The sequence below is a fragment of the Cydia fagiglandana genome, chromosome Z (genome assembly GCF_963556715.1).
Source record: "Cydia fagiglandana chromosome Z, ilCydFagi1.1, whole genome shotgun sequence".
NCBI lineage: Eukaryota > Metazoa > Arthropoda > Insecta > Lepidoptera > Tortricidae > Cydia > Cydia fagiglandana.
In genome coordinates, this window is record NC_085959.1 from 20,116,384 (window position 1) to 20,130,269 (window position 13,886).

Below are 13,886 nucleotides of genomic sequence, written 5' to 3' on the forward strand. Positions count from 1 at the left end.
TTTGGCGTATTACAACAGCCAAACGAAGTAATTGTATACGAGTCGTGTGGTCTTCTTATTAGCATGAACATTCAAATTCTCGTTATTAATTAGTAGGACTGTAATTAAAGTTGCAAACTCGTCTAATCAATCGAACCATAGAGAGAAAAAGCTTCGTCGAGCGGGTCACATTAACTAAGCCGGTGTGCCCTAAGAGATATCATCATCTTCCTCACCTTATCTCGGCATTTTGCCACGTAACGTATGCCAATGTTTTTCGTAAATCGTAATCAATTATGGTGTATACTTTTGGACCTGGTGTTAATTTTTTTTTTTCGGTTTTCAGCTGAAACAATTAGAAAAATGATAGCAGACTTGCCCGCGAAGCGTCACCGGGTCCTCGTAAATCCAATGAACCCATCTTTACGACCTCGCATTAAACAAAGGCCAAAAATTTTAATGAAGAGGCGCCCGTCTGAAGATCGCAACAAACGTATAAAACGAAACAAGGAAAATAGCGAAACCCGACCTAGACCAAGCACACCCGCTATTGACACCACGTCGGCAAAAAGCGACGAAGATAGCAAACCATTAAAACCCAAAATGAGACGTGTGGCAAGCAAGACTCCACGACGATCCGAACCTGATAAGAGAAAGACTACTGTGCTAACCAGAGCAAAACGACCCAACCGCCAAGTAAAAAAAGTAGAAAAAAACGACAGCATTATAGATACAACTAATACTGCTTGCAGTTCAAAAACGGTTATTACGGAGGAAATATCGATTGAAAATTCGCCACAAAAAATCGATGTCAATAATGACGAATTTAAAACAAGAGAACATGCTGGACAAGGTCAAGGCAACTCAAACAACCGTGGCGGGCACCGATCAGGGAATAGTGGTCAAAATGGCAATTCTGGAAACCGCTGTGCCCCGGCTTCAAATGTCCCGCTTAAACATTCAATAGCTCGCTTGACGGCAGATTCGGAAAAGCATGACAAGTCTGTGCAGTTTCACCATCTTTTCCTAATCCAGCAAGAATGTAACAATGTTAATCAACATGTGCAGTCAGGCCAACAATTACTATTTGAAAACGAAGCGGCAGTTCTCACTCTGGATAAACCTCCTTTACACCACAACAGTAAAGGGCCACTAGATGCTCTTCAAAAGAGTAAGTTGAACAAGCCCCGAAAAGGGCTCAATGCGTGCATTGCAATGCTGAAAAATAAATTAGTTGAGCCCGCTGCTGAATCAACTATACCTGCAGGCCATGTTTCCGTGCAATGTGGTGATGATGAACCGCTCTATACAAAACCTGATACTCTAAAGCCTGCTTCTGCTTCTTTAGTAAGTAATGTCGAAAATGTGACAAAACTGGAAACTAAAATTGAAACCAGTCATAATAAGAGTGTTACATGTGAACGTGAAATGGAAAAAAAATCTTCTTCCAAACAGGATGCAAAAAATACTCCTTTTGAGACGGTTTTGATGCCAGTGCAATCAAGCAATCAGGATACAAAAAGTATCCAAGGCAATGTTAAAGATAAAAATCAGATAACATTGCAGAATTTAAGTGAAGTCACAATGTCGGCTAAACAACTGGATGTTCCGGTAAAAGGTTTGCCCAGTCGCCGAAAATCGATGGTCAATGAGGTTAAAACAATCGAATTACCTTCTCAACCTCTTCCAATACCTCAAGCTACTGCATCAAAAGCTCTTACTGCTCCGGAAACAAAGGGTTCCCCTGAAGTCGTTGCCATGGTAGCTAAAATTCCCCCTCAGGAAAATCCAAAGCATCCAAAAGAAAAAAGTGTTACAAATAAGTGGTCAAACACAGTTACCAACACTGGTAAAGATGAGCAAAGCACAAAATCTAATGAAGGTTTGTCTAAGAACCAGCAGTCATCTTTAGTAAAAACGTCTAATACCTCGAGTAATCATACTTCTGAAGTAAAACAAGTGTTACCTGAATTTACTAAGCAAACTGTGACAAATAACCAAAGCTCTACAAACGAGAAGAAACTGACTATAAAGGAACAAAGTAATGAATATTACGGAAATTGTTTGCATCTCCAACAGCAAACTGATCATCATTCAGATTCTGAATATAACCGTAAAGTGACTGTTGAGAATTTTCCCAGTGCAGAATTTAATCGTGTTCCGGTTAACAATCGACCCGCACATGCGAGTACTCACATTGAGTCTATCATTTCGATCCCACTTGATCTATCCGGAAAAACAAGCAACGTCAATGCCTCACAAGATTTGTCAAACACTCAAAATACTTATTTGCTAGGAACTACTTATGACACTTACGAAACATTAGATTTATCGAACAAAAGCCAGGACTTAGAGTATAGAGAGGAGACAATTTCTTTATCTAATGATGAAATTGTTGATTTGAGCTTAAAATCTTCACAGTTAAAGTCAGCTGAAGTTGACATTTTAAGTAAAGATGACGTCACCGATTTGTCCCTCATAAGTTGTCTCGATGTTCCAACAGATCTCACGGTTAAGAAAAAAGTAACCGATAATTCCACAAAACCTTTTGTGGAAAACTCAAATCCCCCTGCAATTCGAGAATCAGCACCAAAAAGAGAGATATGCAATCTCGACAAAACTATGAAGCCTCAAACCGATAGCCAAATCTGCCAGTTGCCCCCTGCAGACCTCAATATTAAAGACAAGAAAGTTAGTTGCATCAATCTGACTACACTTAAAGAAAATGTTAATATAATAGACACAGTACCGCCATCAAAATCCGAGAATTATATGAACTTTGTTACCGAAAACTCGTTAGAGAAAGTTCACGAAAGTTCACCATCTGATTTAACATGCCAACAGAGAACTGAAGATATTTTAAAAGAACCTTCTACCCAACAACAAACTGCTGCATCATTTGGTAAAAAAGAAGATGATGCAGATAAAAACCATGAAAAGTATTATCAAGTACATCCACGAACTTGCGACAGAACATTTCAAATACAGAAACCTATTTACGATCCCACGTTAAAAATACCGCAATATAAGATAAGAGTTGCAGCCAATGTTGATAATCCACCCAACAAAGACCTACCTGCTACTAATACGACGTCACCTCCATCTTTTACGTTGGTTACTAATTACTCTGGCTCGACCCAAAATTATACTCTTACCACGACATCAGAAGGAAAAACTTCGCTTGGCGTTCAAGATCAATTAACGTTTACTTTTGGATCCGCACCCCTTATTGCTAGTTCGAATACTCCTAATATATACGCTATAACGAACACTGGGATTACATCGCATTTAAATAAATTTGAGAGCACTACGCCCGTGTACACATTAGCTAAAGCGTGTATTTCTGTTACCAAGATTGAATCTACGAATTCGACAACCTTGACAAATACTCTGTTGAGTATACCTGGAACCACTATAGCAAATACTACACCCGTTTATACATTGGCTGGAACTACTATCGGTATACAAGGAAATTATTCTCACTTTGTATCCCAGGTTCCTACTAATTCAGCAAACCAGAAAAGCGATGAAAAAATCCTTCCTGGTACTAGCACTCAAAGTAAGACATATGAAAAAGAGTTGGAATGTCATAAAGAGAAAGTCGTTAGCACTAATGTATTGTCGAATGTGGACCAAGATCCTGAAACAGCTAGAAAAATTGCCCTTTTACCTAAAGAATTGGTTGACGTCCTGGGTAACATGCCTGTAGACCACCGAAACAGACTACTTAATATTTTGCCACAGTATGTATCAACATCTACCTCGGATAGTGGCTTAAAAAGGGAACTTTCTAATAAGTCTGAATCTACTGGCAAGTTGGCAACATTACCAGAGTCGAACGAAGTATCTAGTCTACCAAGAAATGAGCAAGAATCAGAATCCAAAATGACTTCTCCACTTCGCTCGTCTATCTCTGGTAAACCTCCAAATATTGAAAACACTGTATCACGGCCGCCATTAGCACACCCTACCACGTTGTCACTTAATCGTTCGATTAATACGGACGACGATCTAGTTGCAGATGAATCCTTCGCTATACAAGCGCATAACATTTCCAAAGATGAACCCCAAACTGAAGCAATTATCACAAAATCGGACGCACTATCAGAAAATGCTCTAAGTGCATCGACTACAAATAGATTGTCTAGAAGCCATAGTGTATCGGTGGATAAGATCATAGATTTGACAGAGGAGGAAGCTGTGACACGCACTGAAATACATAACGAACCTATTGTAGAAGTGCCGCCTCAGATGTCATTACTAGTACAACCCAAACGTAACAAAAGCAACAACGACCAAACAGCTAGTCTAAGAGCAGTCCGCATTAAAGCTCCATCTGCAAGACAAAGGTCAATTGATAGCCATCTGGCAACATATACATCTATGGCACCTGTATTAACTAATAAAATGAACAACAATGAGCACGACAACGAGGTCGAGAAGTCTTTAAATGTTAATGTGTCATTGAAGACTGACATTTCTCTAGCCATTCAACAAGCAGAAGTTAGCAGTACTCAACACAGTAACAAAACTGTAGCTGCTGAATGCAAGTTTCCTCCTGTAACTTCGCCAAATGTGCAGGAATCCAATTTAGACGAAACAAATAGCTGCACTAGAAGGCTGTCAACCGCGTCTAAAGACGAAAATATAAAAATTGATGATATACACAATATAAAATCAGTTGTTAAAACCACTCTCGTTACGTCATCAGTTGTAAATAACGAAATTAACAAGGATCCGCTCCAAGTAATTACTAAGGAATATATTTCACTTAACAGTGACCTCCCAGATACTAAATACATACATAGTATGAAACTAGATATATCTTCGGAAAATAGTGAAGTAACCAAGAACAATAATACTGCAGCTATTACGAAATCGAGCTTAGATATTTCTGAATCGTATGACTTTCCAGATAATTGCTCCACACTAAAGACTGGAAAGGAAACGGAAGTTCTAGTAAATTCACCAGAATGTCGCATATCAGTTGCAAGTGAAGTTCAAGAGGATTCCGACGATGACTTGTCATTGGCAGTCATTTGTAAGCAAAAACAGCAGAATCTTCTAAAAATAGATCCAGTTAAGGATTCAAAAAAATCTGAGAAAGATGAAGACATTGCAATCAAGAAAAAGGGAAAGAAAAATAAGAAAAACGAGAAGAATATACTCAAGGCACGTGATTCATCACTGAGTAATAATAATACTGTAATAACAGTTTCCCTGGATAAAGACAAAGAAAGTGATAAACATTCAATAAAGGCACCTGTCGAGGGAAGCCTCAAACAGAAACCCCGCAAACTTCGACGTAAAAACATTACGCAAAATACGCAATCAGATACAATCGACGCGTCACCAAAGTCTGTTATGAACAGCGTTGCGGCCCTTAGCAAGAACGATGAAGTCCGTATAGATGATAGCGTCATAGATGAAAATACTAACCTTAACAATGATACAAAACTGTCCATTGGCACATCAAGAAAACGTTCAAAAGTAAACGAAGAAAATGAGGCTATCAGTGTGCACAGAATACAGGAAAAGATTGATGAATCCAAACCTAAAGCGTCGCCTGTAAGACAAAAGAATAAGAAAAAGAAAAGGATTCCGACATCACAATCAGACGCCGCTGTAACTAGTCAAAATAAAGAAGAAAAAAGTAATGAAATAACTGAAGCCACCAGCAATGAGAAAAATACAACAGAGCCATCGGCTTCGGAATCAGCAAATACAAAAGAACTCGTTTCAAAAGTCTGTCCGGATACCGATGCCACTGAGAATTTGCGCTCAATTGCATCAGGTAATATAGATAATATTAGCCTTCCTGCCGTTGTCGTTCCTTTGACGTCCTGTTCTAGTCTTGAAGAAGCCAGTAACATGACAACTCCATTACGACGCAGCAGACGGGTAAGATCACGTAATAATTCAGTTGCCGGGGAGGAGTCACATGTTGACACTTTGCAGGAAAATAGAACTCCACTGACAAAAAAACAGTTAATATTTTCTAAATTATTACTAGATGAGGAAAATAATGTGCAAAATCCTGAAAGTGATAACGTTGACGATGATAAAGGTTGCGCTGGTGAAAATGTTGACAATTTAAGAAAAACTTTGACGTCCGAAGTCGTCACAAATAACGTGATCGAAGATAACGTTCCTGTTGATAGCAACATCAAAGAGAAAAACAAATCTGTCAAGCGTAAAAAGTCAGCGAATGTAAAACGTAAATTTAAGAGGAAAAAGCCTATTACTCAATTTAGTTACGGCGAAGATGGTATTGAAGACACTACTGATGTTACTCTGCAAGGTCAGACCAAAGACGGTGTTATAATATCACACGAAGACCAAATACCTTCTGAAACACTTGATTGTTCTTTTGTCGATGCTGATGTCTGTGCTCCATCCACTTCTGAGTCTACCTCATTAACAGCTGAAAGCCTGGAACCATTTGAAATAGGCGCAGCGGTATCTATTGAAAAGCGCAAAAGCGGGGATTTGCCTCACGTTGAACTATTACAAAGTTCACAGCCCAAAAAAATTAAACTAAATGATACTGAAGACACTTCAGATGTGCATATTGTAAACAAGGATCAATCAAAATTCGAGAAAGAGCCTTTAATAACATCACATGGCATACACAGTACAAATGACATATTAGACAGTACCATTAGTAATACGAAGAATGTGATTGAAGAACCTGATACTATTCCTAAAACATGCTTAGATGAAGAAAAACATATAGTACCTAAAAATAATGAAAATTATTCCCGTATAAAAACATGTTACAACATGCCGGCCGCTGGCAGACGTACGCGATCAAAGTCCGCTGTTATTAAGTCGGTGGTTTATGATCCATACGATATTGATATGGACGATATGATTGAACACGCAGAGCCATTACGACAACGTAAAACAAGCACTGAATTCAGATCATCACCCGATGCTAAACAATCTACTTCTTCTAAAGAAACTAAAAGTGTAAAGGTTTGTGAAGAGGATGGTAAAAAATTGCAATCTTTCTCTAAACATGACGGAAGCGATTCTGACGACTCATCGAAAAGCGATGTACCATTAAAAAAATATGTGCAAGAAAAGGAAAAGAAAATATGCGGTGTAGATAAATCTCTTTCAAACCACAAAAATGACGTGGAAAATGAAGTTAACAGTGACTTGAAGTTAAGTAAAAAGAGTTCTGTTATTGATAAGAAGAATAGACGTACGCTTGGCGTTTGTAACACAGATGAAGGAATAGCTCAAGACGAAACAGAACAACAACTGCGATCGGAACAATTTATGGAAAGTTTTGGGTTCTTTTCAGAAAGGAAGCCTCGAAAATCGAATTTATTAGCGACAAAAAAGATATCAGAAACATTTCATATTATTGCTAACGAAGCCGAAGATATGCTATATCAAAACCGAATTTCTAAAAAAGAGCGAAACATGCAAAATGAAAATAGAAAATCAGTTGATAGAGACAACAATTCAAAATGTACAAGGCAAAGGTCACCCCTATCTAAGAAAACTGTCAAAAAAGGTCGAAAGAAAAAAATATCAACTACCGTCACAACACCGAGTTATTGTAATATATGTAAGAAAGAGTTTCGTCGGTCTGACAATTTTCTTAGGCATCAAATGACCCTCTTACATGTTTCTAAAATGTCTGAGGTGGAAATGAAAATTAAAACGGTTCCCATTCAAGAAGAGCCAAACTATTTAATAGCCTATAAAGAACATCTAGATCGTCTCAAAATTATTACCGACAAAATGCTAAAACGCAAGAAAAACTCTAAATCGGCTCCGAAAATTACCCCACTTTCATTAGAAGAGATTCTAGCAGATGTTAACAAAATCGTGAGGGAGCAACAGCTTTCACATAGGGGATTAAGTTGCGACGAAGAATTATTCTTGGACTGTTGTGAACTTTTAAAGGAGTCGCACAAGAAACAAGACCCTGTTGCTGACATACCATCTATTATAAAGGATACAGATGATTTGCTATGCCCGTCACAAGCCGCAAACGTAGGATTAGACCTTTTAGGAAAAACTGGTATTGATGTTAAATCTGACAATAATAAAAACGATGGCGACGTTGACTCCATAACTGCTAAGACTATTTTAGAAAGCGAGGAGGTCCGGAATTTAGAAAATGATTTAATTTCGGGTTTAAAGGAAGCTGCCAACGCAAGCAATCTGAACAAGTCTTCCACCGTTTTCCAGCAAACGGTGAATGATGTGGACCAGGATAATACGCAAGACTTCAGTGACCGCTTCTCGAGTCCTGCTGCTACTGAAGCACAATATGAACAAATTAATAATTACGAGGAACCAGTCGAATTAAACGCTATAAAAGACAAGAAATATCCTGAATATAAAGAAAAAATGTATCCAGATGTGGAAGAATTTGATATGTTTGAAGATAAATTTGATAAGATTAAGAGGAAATGTCGATCTCAAGCAGCAGCGGCAAAACAACCCCAACTTGTAGTTGAAGCCAGTGTCAGGTAATTAAAACAAACTAGATTAATTATTTTAATTTAAGATGTTGTGTTAGTTTGTCCCTTAATATTTATCACGGTACCGGATGGGACAGTCTCCGGCAGAAGTTAGTTGACTATAATCGTAAAGTAATAAACTGATAGTGTTCATCCACGCATAGCTAAAGCCTATTTTTTATTCGGTAGACTAAAATGACATTTCATACTACAGTCCGTTTTTTTTAGCATTAGAAAGAACTTTGCAGAAGTAAGCTTGTGGTTCCAAATCCGGCACTATTAGCGGTAATCATTTGAAGTAAATTATATGTATTGACCATGCTACATTAGATAATTCAATAATTATTAACAAATAACGAGCCTGATAAAAACTGCACGCTTGCTTCTGTGGAGTTCTTTCTAATGCTAAAAAAAAACGGAACTAAATGTAATGTTATTTTATGTTCATACTAGTAAATGTCATTTTAGTCTACCGAATAAAAAATAGACTACTTATATTTATTAAATAATTATTCATGAATAATAAATTACCGTTAAGTGCAGTTCAATAAAAACGACAAATATTTAAGGTAAACAAATATAACAGATTTTGTTAGGATTTGACCCACAGACAAAACATCCTCCAGACTGAACATAGTCATGCGAACATACGGTAATTTTACTCCTTGTTCGAGTCGAATGTGTCTTTGTGTGACGTCCGTGTCTTTGAACTCTGTCCCGACCGTGTCTGATGCCGCTATAGCAACAAAAATACTAAAAACAGGAACTCTTCGTGCGCGAGTCCAACTCGCACTTGGCTGGTTTGTTTTTTCTCAATAAACCCATAGAGTAAACTGGACCTTATTGAAATTATACCGGTTTTCTCACGATGTTTTCCGTCACTGAAAAGCGAATGGTGTATCAAATGATATTTCGTACGTAAGTTCCGGAAAGGTCATTGGTACGGGCCGGGGTTTGAATCCACGATCTCCGGATCCATTGTCTATCATATTAAAATAATAAAATCAGTATTTTTATGTTAACTGTTTATGTTTCAGTCGCAAAGGACGCAAAAAGACTGACAAGAAAAAAGGTAAAAAAAATTCCAAGAAGAACCATCCGCATACCGTTCTCACTAAAGGGGCACTTAAAGGCTTTGACGGAATTAAGGTATCCATTCCGACATCTGATATAAATATATCTGCAATTGTATCACCTTTGGAAGGCTCGCATAAAAAGAAAAAGAAAAGTACTTTAAGGAAGAAGAGAGAAAATAAAAACTCAGAATCAAGTAGCAAGTATGACAGTGACCATCCTCTTAATGATAGTTCCGCTTCCCTGAAAAATGTTGATGTATATGAGTTCATGGATAATGAAGATGTGGAGCTATTCGAATTCAGACCATCAACTTTAATGGAGAGGTTTAAAAGCATCACTAGCAAGGACACTCCGAGTACGTCGAAGGTCAATCCCGTCGTGGAGGAGGCTGACCACTCCAGTGCCAGCGGCTCCGACGGCGACGACTTCGTCTACATGTCGGACGATTATGTTTGCAGCGATGATGAAACTGAAAACAGCTTAATGTCTTGTGACGTGAGTAACACCAAAATTTCCACAGACACCAAGAAACTGTCGTCCCAAATGAAGAAAAGAGACGCTGTTGAGAAAAACGCAGTTATGGGAAAAATTTTCAAAAACAACGCTGTTCGAAGTGAAAAGAAAACAACAAAGGGCAAAGAACCGGTCAAACCAAAGGCCAATCTCGACCAGCTTTTTGACAGTTTACTTGAAGATGAACCCAGTTCTTCGATGTTGAACGATGAATCGCTGCCTCTTAATGATGAGGCGCCTTATGCTTCAAAATACGAAAACATAATGGCGTCCCCAAGTCGATCTGAAGAATTAATACCGAAATACGAACAATACGATACCAAGAAAAAATATAATTTAAGTACAGACAAAGATAATTACTCATCAAAATATAAAAATCATTCGTCGGATAACGATGATGACGATGAGCCTTCATCTTTTATTGATTACGGCCCATCCACTTCAAAACTCTGTTTAAAATCATTTATTGGTGATCATAAAAGCACAAAACCTGGACTACGTCCTTCATTATCACCACCCGAATTAAAACCGGTTTCACCAAATAAATGTGATAACACGTCGTTGAAAAAACATGAACGAATGTCTTTAATGCAAGATGACTATTTGGATGATACAGGAGCTTCTAGAAAAGGAAACGAGGGCATGAAAAAAAGCAATTCTAAGTCCAAAGACGATAGATCGCCCGTGAGAAAAATAGACGATAGCTTCGGAATTTCCAGTAATTATAACGAAATCGGATTAGAAGATTTTACATCAGACGAAACTGGCGTAGCGAGACAAAGGGCACGTAGAAAATGCACAGTAGGTAAACAAAACATTCTCGCTGAAACCTGGAGCTCAGAATCAGAACCCGACGGCGGCCCCCCTCGGCCAAACAGTGCGGGATCCATGGCTTCTGGAACTACTCGCAAAAAAAAAGGCAAAAAGAAAGACTGGCAACATACGGGAGGGCGGCGAACTAACAACCGCCATATTTCTTTGAAGAAACAGGAAATTGTAAGCAGGGTATCTAGTAGTATTCGCAATACCGCGATGCATACAAGCGGTCCTAGCTGCTTTGAGCCCGTAGACAATATTAGCTCAGGAAGTACACTTGCACCACTAGGATCATCAGAAAGAAGTGAGCCTAGCACCAGTGCAGCTAGTGCAATCGGCGGCGGTTGCAAATCTGTGGAGGAACCGCCGGCTATTCCATCCACATCATTGGGCGCGAGTATATCGTCTCCTTCCGCCGGGCCTTCGGCGTCGACGGAAGGCGCGGCCGGCGATCCGTCAGAGCCGACGTTCCTCGTGCCGGCCGAGCCCGGCACGTCGGGCGGTGTACGCACCCGCACGTATTACTGGCCCTCGGACGGCAGCGACAACGAACAAGTGCGCGAGGCGCTAGCTCGCGAGGAGCTGGCGCGCGCCGAGCGCGAGCACGCGCGCGTCGAGGAAGCTCAGCAGCAGCAGCAACAACAGCACGGCTGGATCGTCGGCGATAGTCATAAGAAATTAGTTACTATGTTAGCACACGCGAAAGGTCGAAAGCGTAATAATAATAACGACGATAAACGTCATAAGACGGAGTAAGTTTAGAATAAGTAGCGTTTATCAATGTTGTAAATATGTTGTATATAGTTACTGATTTAGTTCTTTATGAAATGTCATTTTTCATGACATTTGACCAGAATTCTTATATGATAAATTTCATTAAATTGAGTTTTGTAAATACTGTACATCTTTTTACAATCTATTAGTTAAATCTTTGTCCCTTGCAGTATGGTAGCATAGTTAAATAAAAATATATTTCTATTCTGAATTTTATTAAAAAATCATTATTCGTGGTGTCAATGATATTGTTTGATATTTAATAAATATCCATATTTTTATTTTTTTGTATTTCGTGGCAGGTGTAAATATTGTATATTTAATTTGAAGAGCATAATTTAGTTAATGTATGTATACACTAGGCTGGTTTGACACCACTGCAGAGCCTGCAGTACGGTATGAGTAAGTAGCTGATTGTTTTGATGTAACGTAACAGTGATATTAATTGAAGTTGTCACGTTTCCCCTAGACAGGGTTCACTCAGGGTGTGGATTATTAATATGAGATCGCATCTTCCTTCATATGCTTGCCCATTAAAGTATTAGTGCTGATTATTAAGTGTAACTTATAAAAATATTTATTAACTTATGGTGGGAAAACATGTGATAAGTTGAGATATCACATTAATCTATTCACATTTTCTGTATTAATAATAATTCTTGCTGCATTATCGCATTTCTCTTAAACGTGTTAAGATAAAGGAATATCTCAAAATTTATGTTAGTAAACGAAATATTTCTGTGAGTAATCATTAAGTGCATGCATTAAATATATCGCTAAAATAAAATTATTATGTGTTCCTTACATTTAATAAGCAGTATGTTCTGTAGTGTCCAAGGGGGCTGACGGCGAGGTCTGGTTAATTTGTCATGTGTTAGTTTTATAAATGTACTATATTTTATGTAGTTGTAATACCGATGTCATGCATTATGATGTAGTTCTTTTTCTAGTCCAAATACGGAAAGACTAAATAGCCCCATTGTCAGCCTCGGAACTATGTGATCTTATTTTCCGGTGTAATGATTTAAAGAAAGAAGACTTATTGTTTTAAAGGTTGCGTAATTATCAGTAAACTGGATTTGTGTTTAAAGCAAAAAAAGTTTAAGTCTTGAATAAAGCTCAATGTTGAAACCTCCGTATTATTATTTATTCCAGATCTAAGACAATCGTTCCTTTTTCGTCAGGTTAAATTATAGCCATTTTTTCGGACGAAAACGGACTTTTGGTCAGATTCCGCCTTCATCAGAATAAAATCGCACTAGGTGTTCCTTTGCCAAAAAACATCTCCACAACTTATTTCTGAGCGGTTTGCCCTTCGCGCATCGTAGTTATATATTTTGCTATAAAGTTTGTTTTGTACCTTTATCTTGGAATTAACCTTCTGAACGCCACAGACGGCAATGGGGTTGGCCGGTGGAAGTTTTTAGCAGATGGCGCCATCATAGCTTGCCCCGTCAATCCCTAGAATTATGTATTTTTTTTGTTTTTTTAATACCCTGGATGCCAGCCCTTTAAACCAAATCTCATAGAAAAAGGGGCAAGCTATGATGGCGCCATCTATGCAAACCTTTGACAGTTGCCAACCCCATTGACGTCAACGCAAAATCGTGACAACGACGCCTTAGACGGCATTTGACGGCGATCGTTTTTTGATGAAAAACGCCCCACTTTTAGCTTGGCATTATTTATTCACAAAACTAAATTTTACCCCCGTGGCGTCAGTGGCACGGCAAATGGATGCGCAGTTTGGCGTTCAATTGGATCTGCAGAGTCCTATCAAAATTTAGGGGTCCGACCCCCTTTTCTGCGTGTATGCGCAGATATTCTAAAACATTTTACAAAATAAGCGAGTGTGGTGTAATTTTCGTATATTATTTGCGCTGATTCGAATGAGATCATACTTATAGGGTCAATATTTTGCAAGATATGTACCTATGGTATTTGAATAAAAAAAATCAATTCAAAAGTACCTACGTTTTAATCAGCAAATATTTGATCTTAATTGCCCAAAAGAAAATGCAATCGTACAAGATTGGCTGAACCTTTGGATAGATAATTTGTTAGGCGCTGCAAGCCTGCAACATCATGTTGTACCTAATTACAAAACAAAGAACACACTTTAATTACACAACTCATTCATTTGAGGCATGAGCACGAATATTTGTTCCGGAGTAACGGGTGCTTTCTATGTATTTAAGTATCTATATATTATATACAGGGTGCTTCCTGTAACAGGAGCAA

At 38.4% G+C, this 13,886-nt stretch overlaps 1 protein-coding gene across 2 annotated transcripts in view; it reads left to right on the forward strand.

Annotated features, from left to right (window-relative positions):
• LOC134679476 (uncharacterized) overlaps positions 1-12,776 on the forward strand; it is a 33,673-nt gene extending 20,897 nt beyond the window's left edge. For both annotated transcript variants that reach the window (XM_063538402.1, XM_063538403.1), the window contains 2 exons: positions 326-8,474; positions 9,503-12,776. In XM_063538402.1, coding sequence (XP_063394472.1) covers positions 326-8,474; positions 9,503-11,627 — 10,274 coding nt within the window. In that variant the 3' untranslated portion in view covers positions 11,628-12,776. The remainder of the gene's footprint in view (positions 1-325; positions 8,475-9,502) is intronic.
• Positions 12,777-13,886: the final 1,110 nt, after the last annotated feature.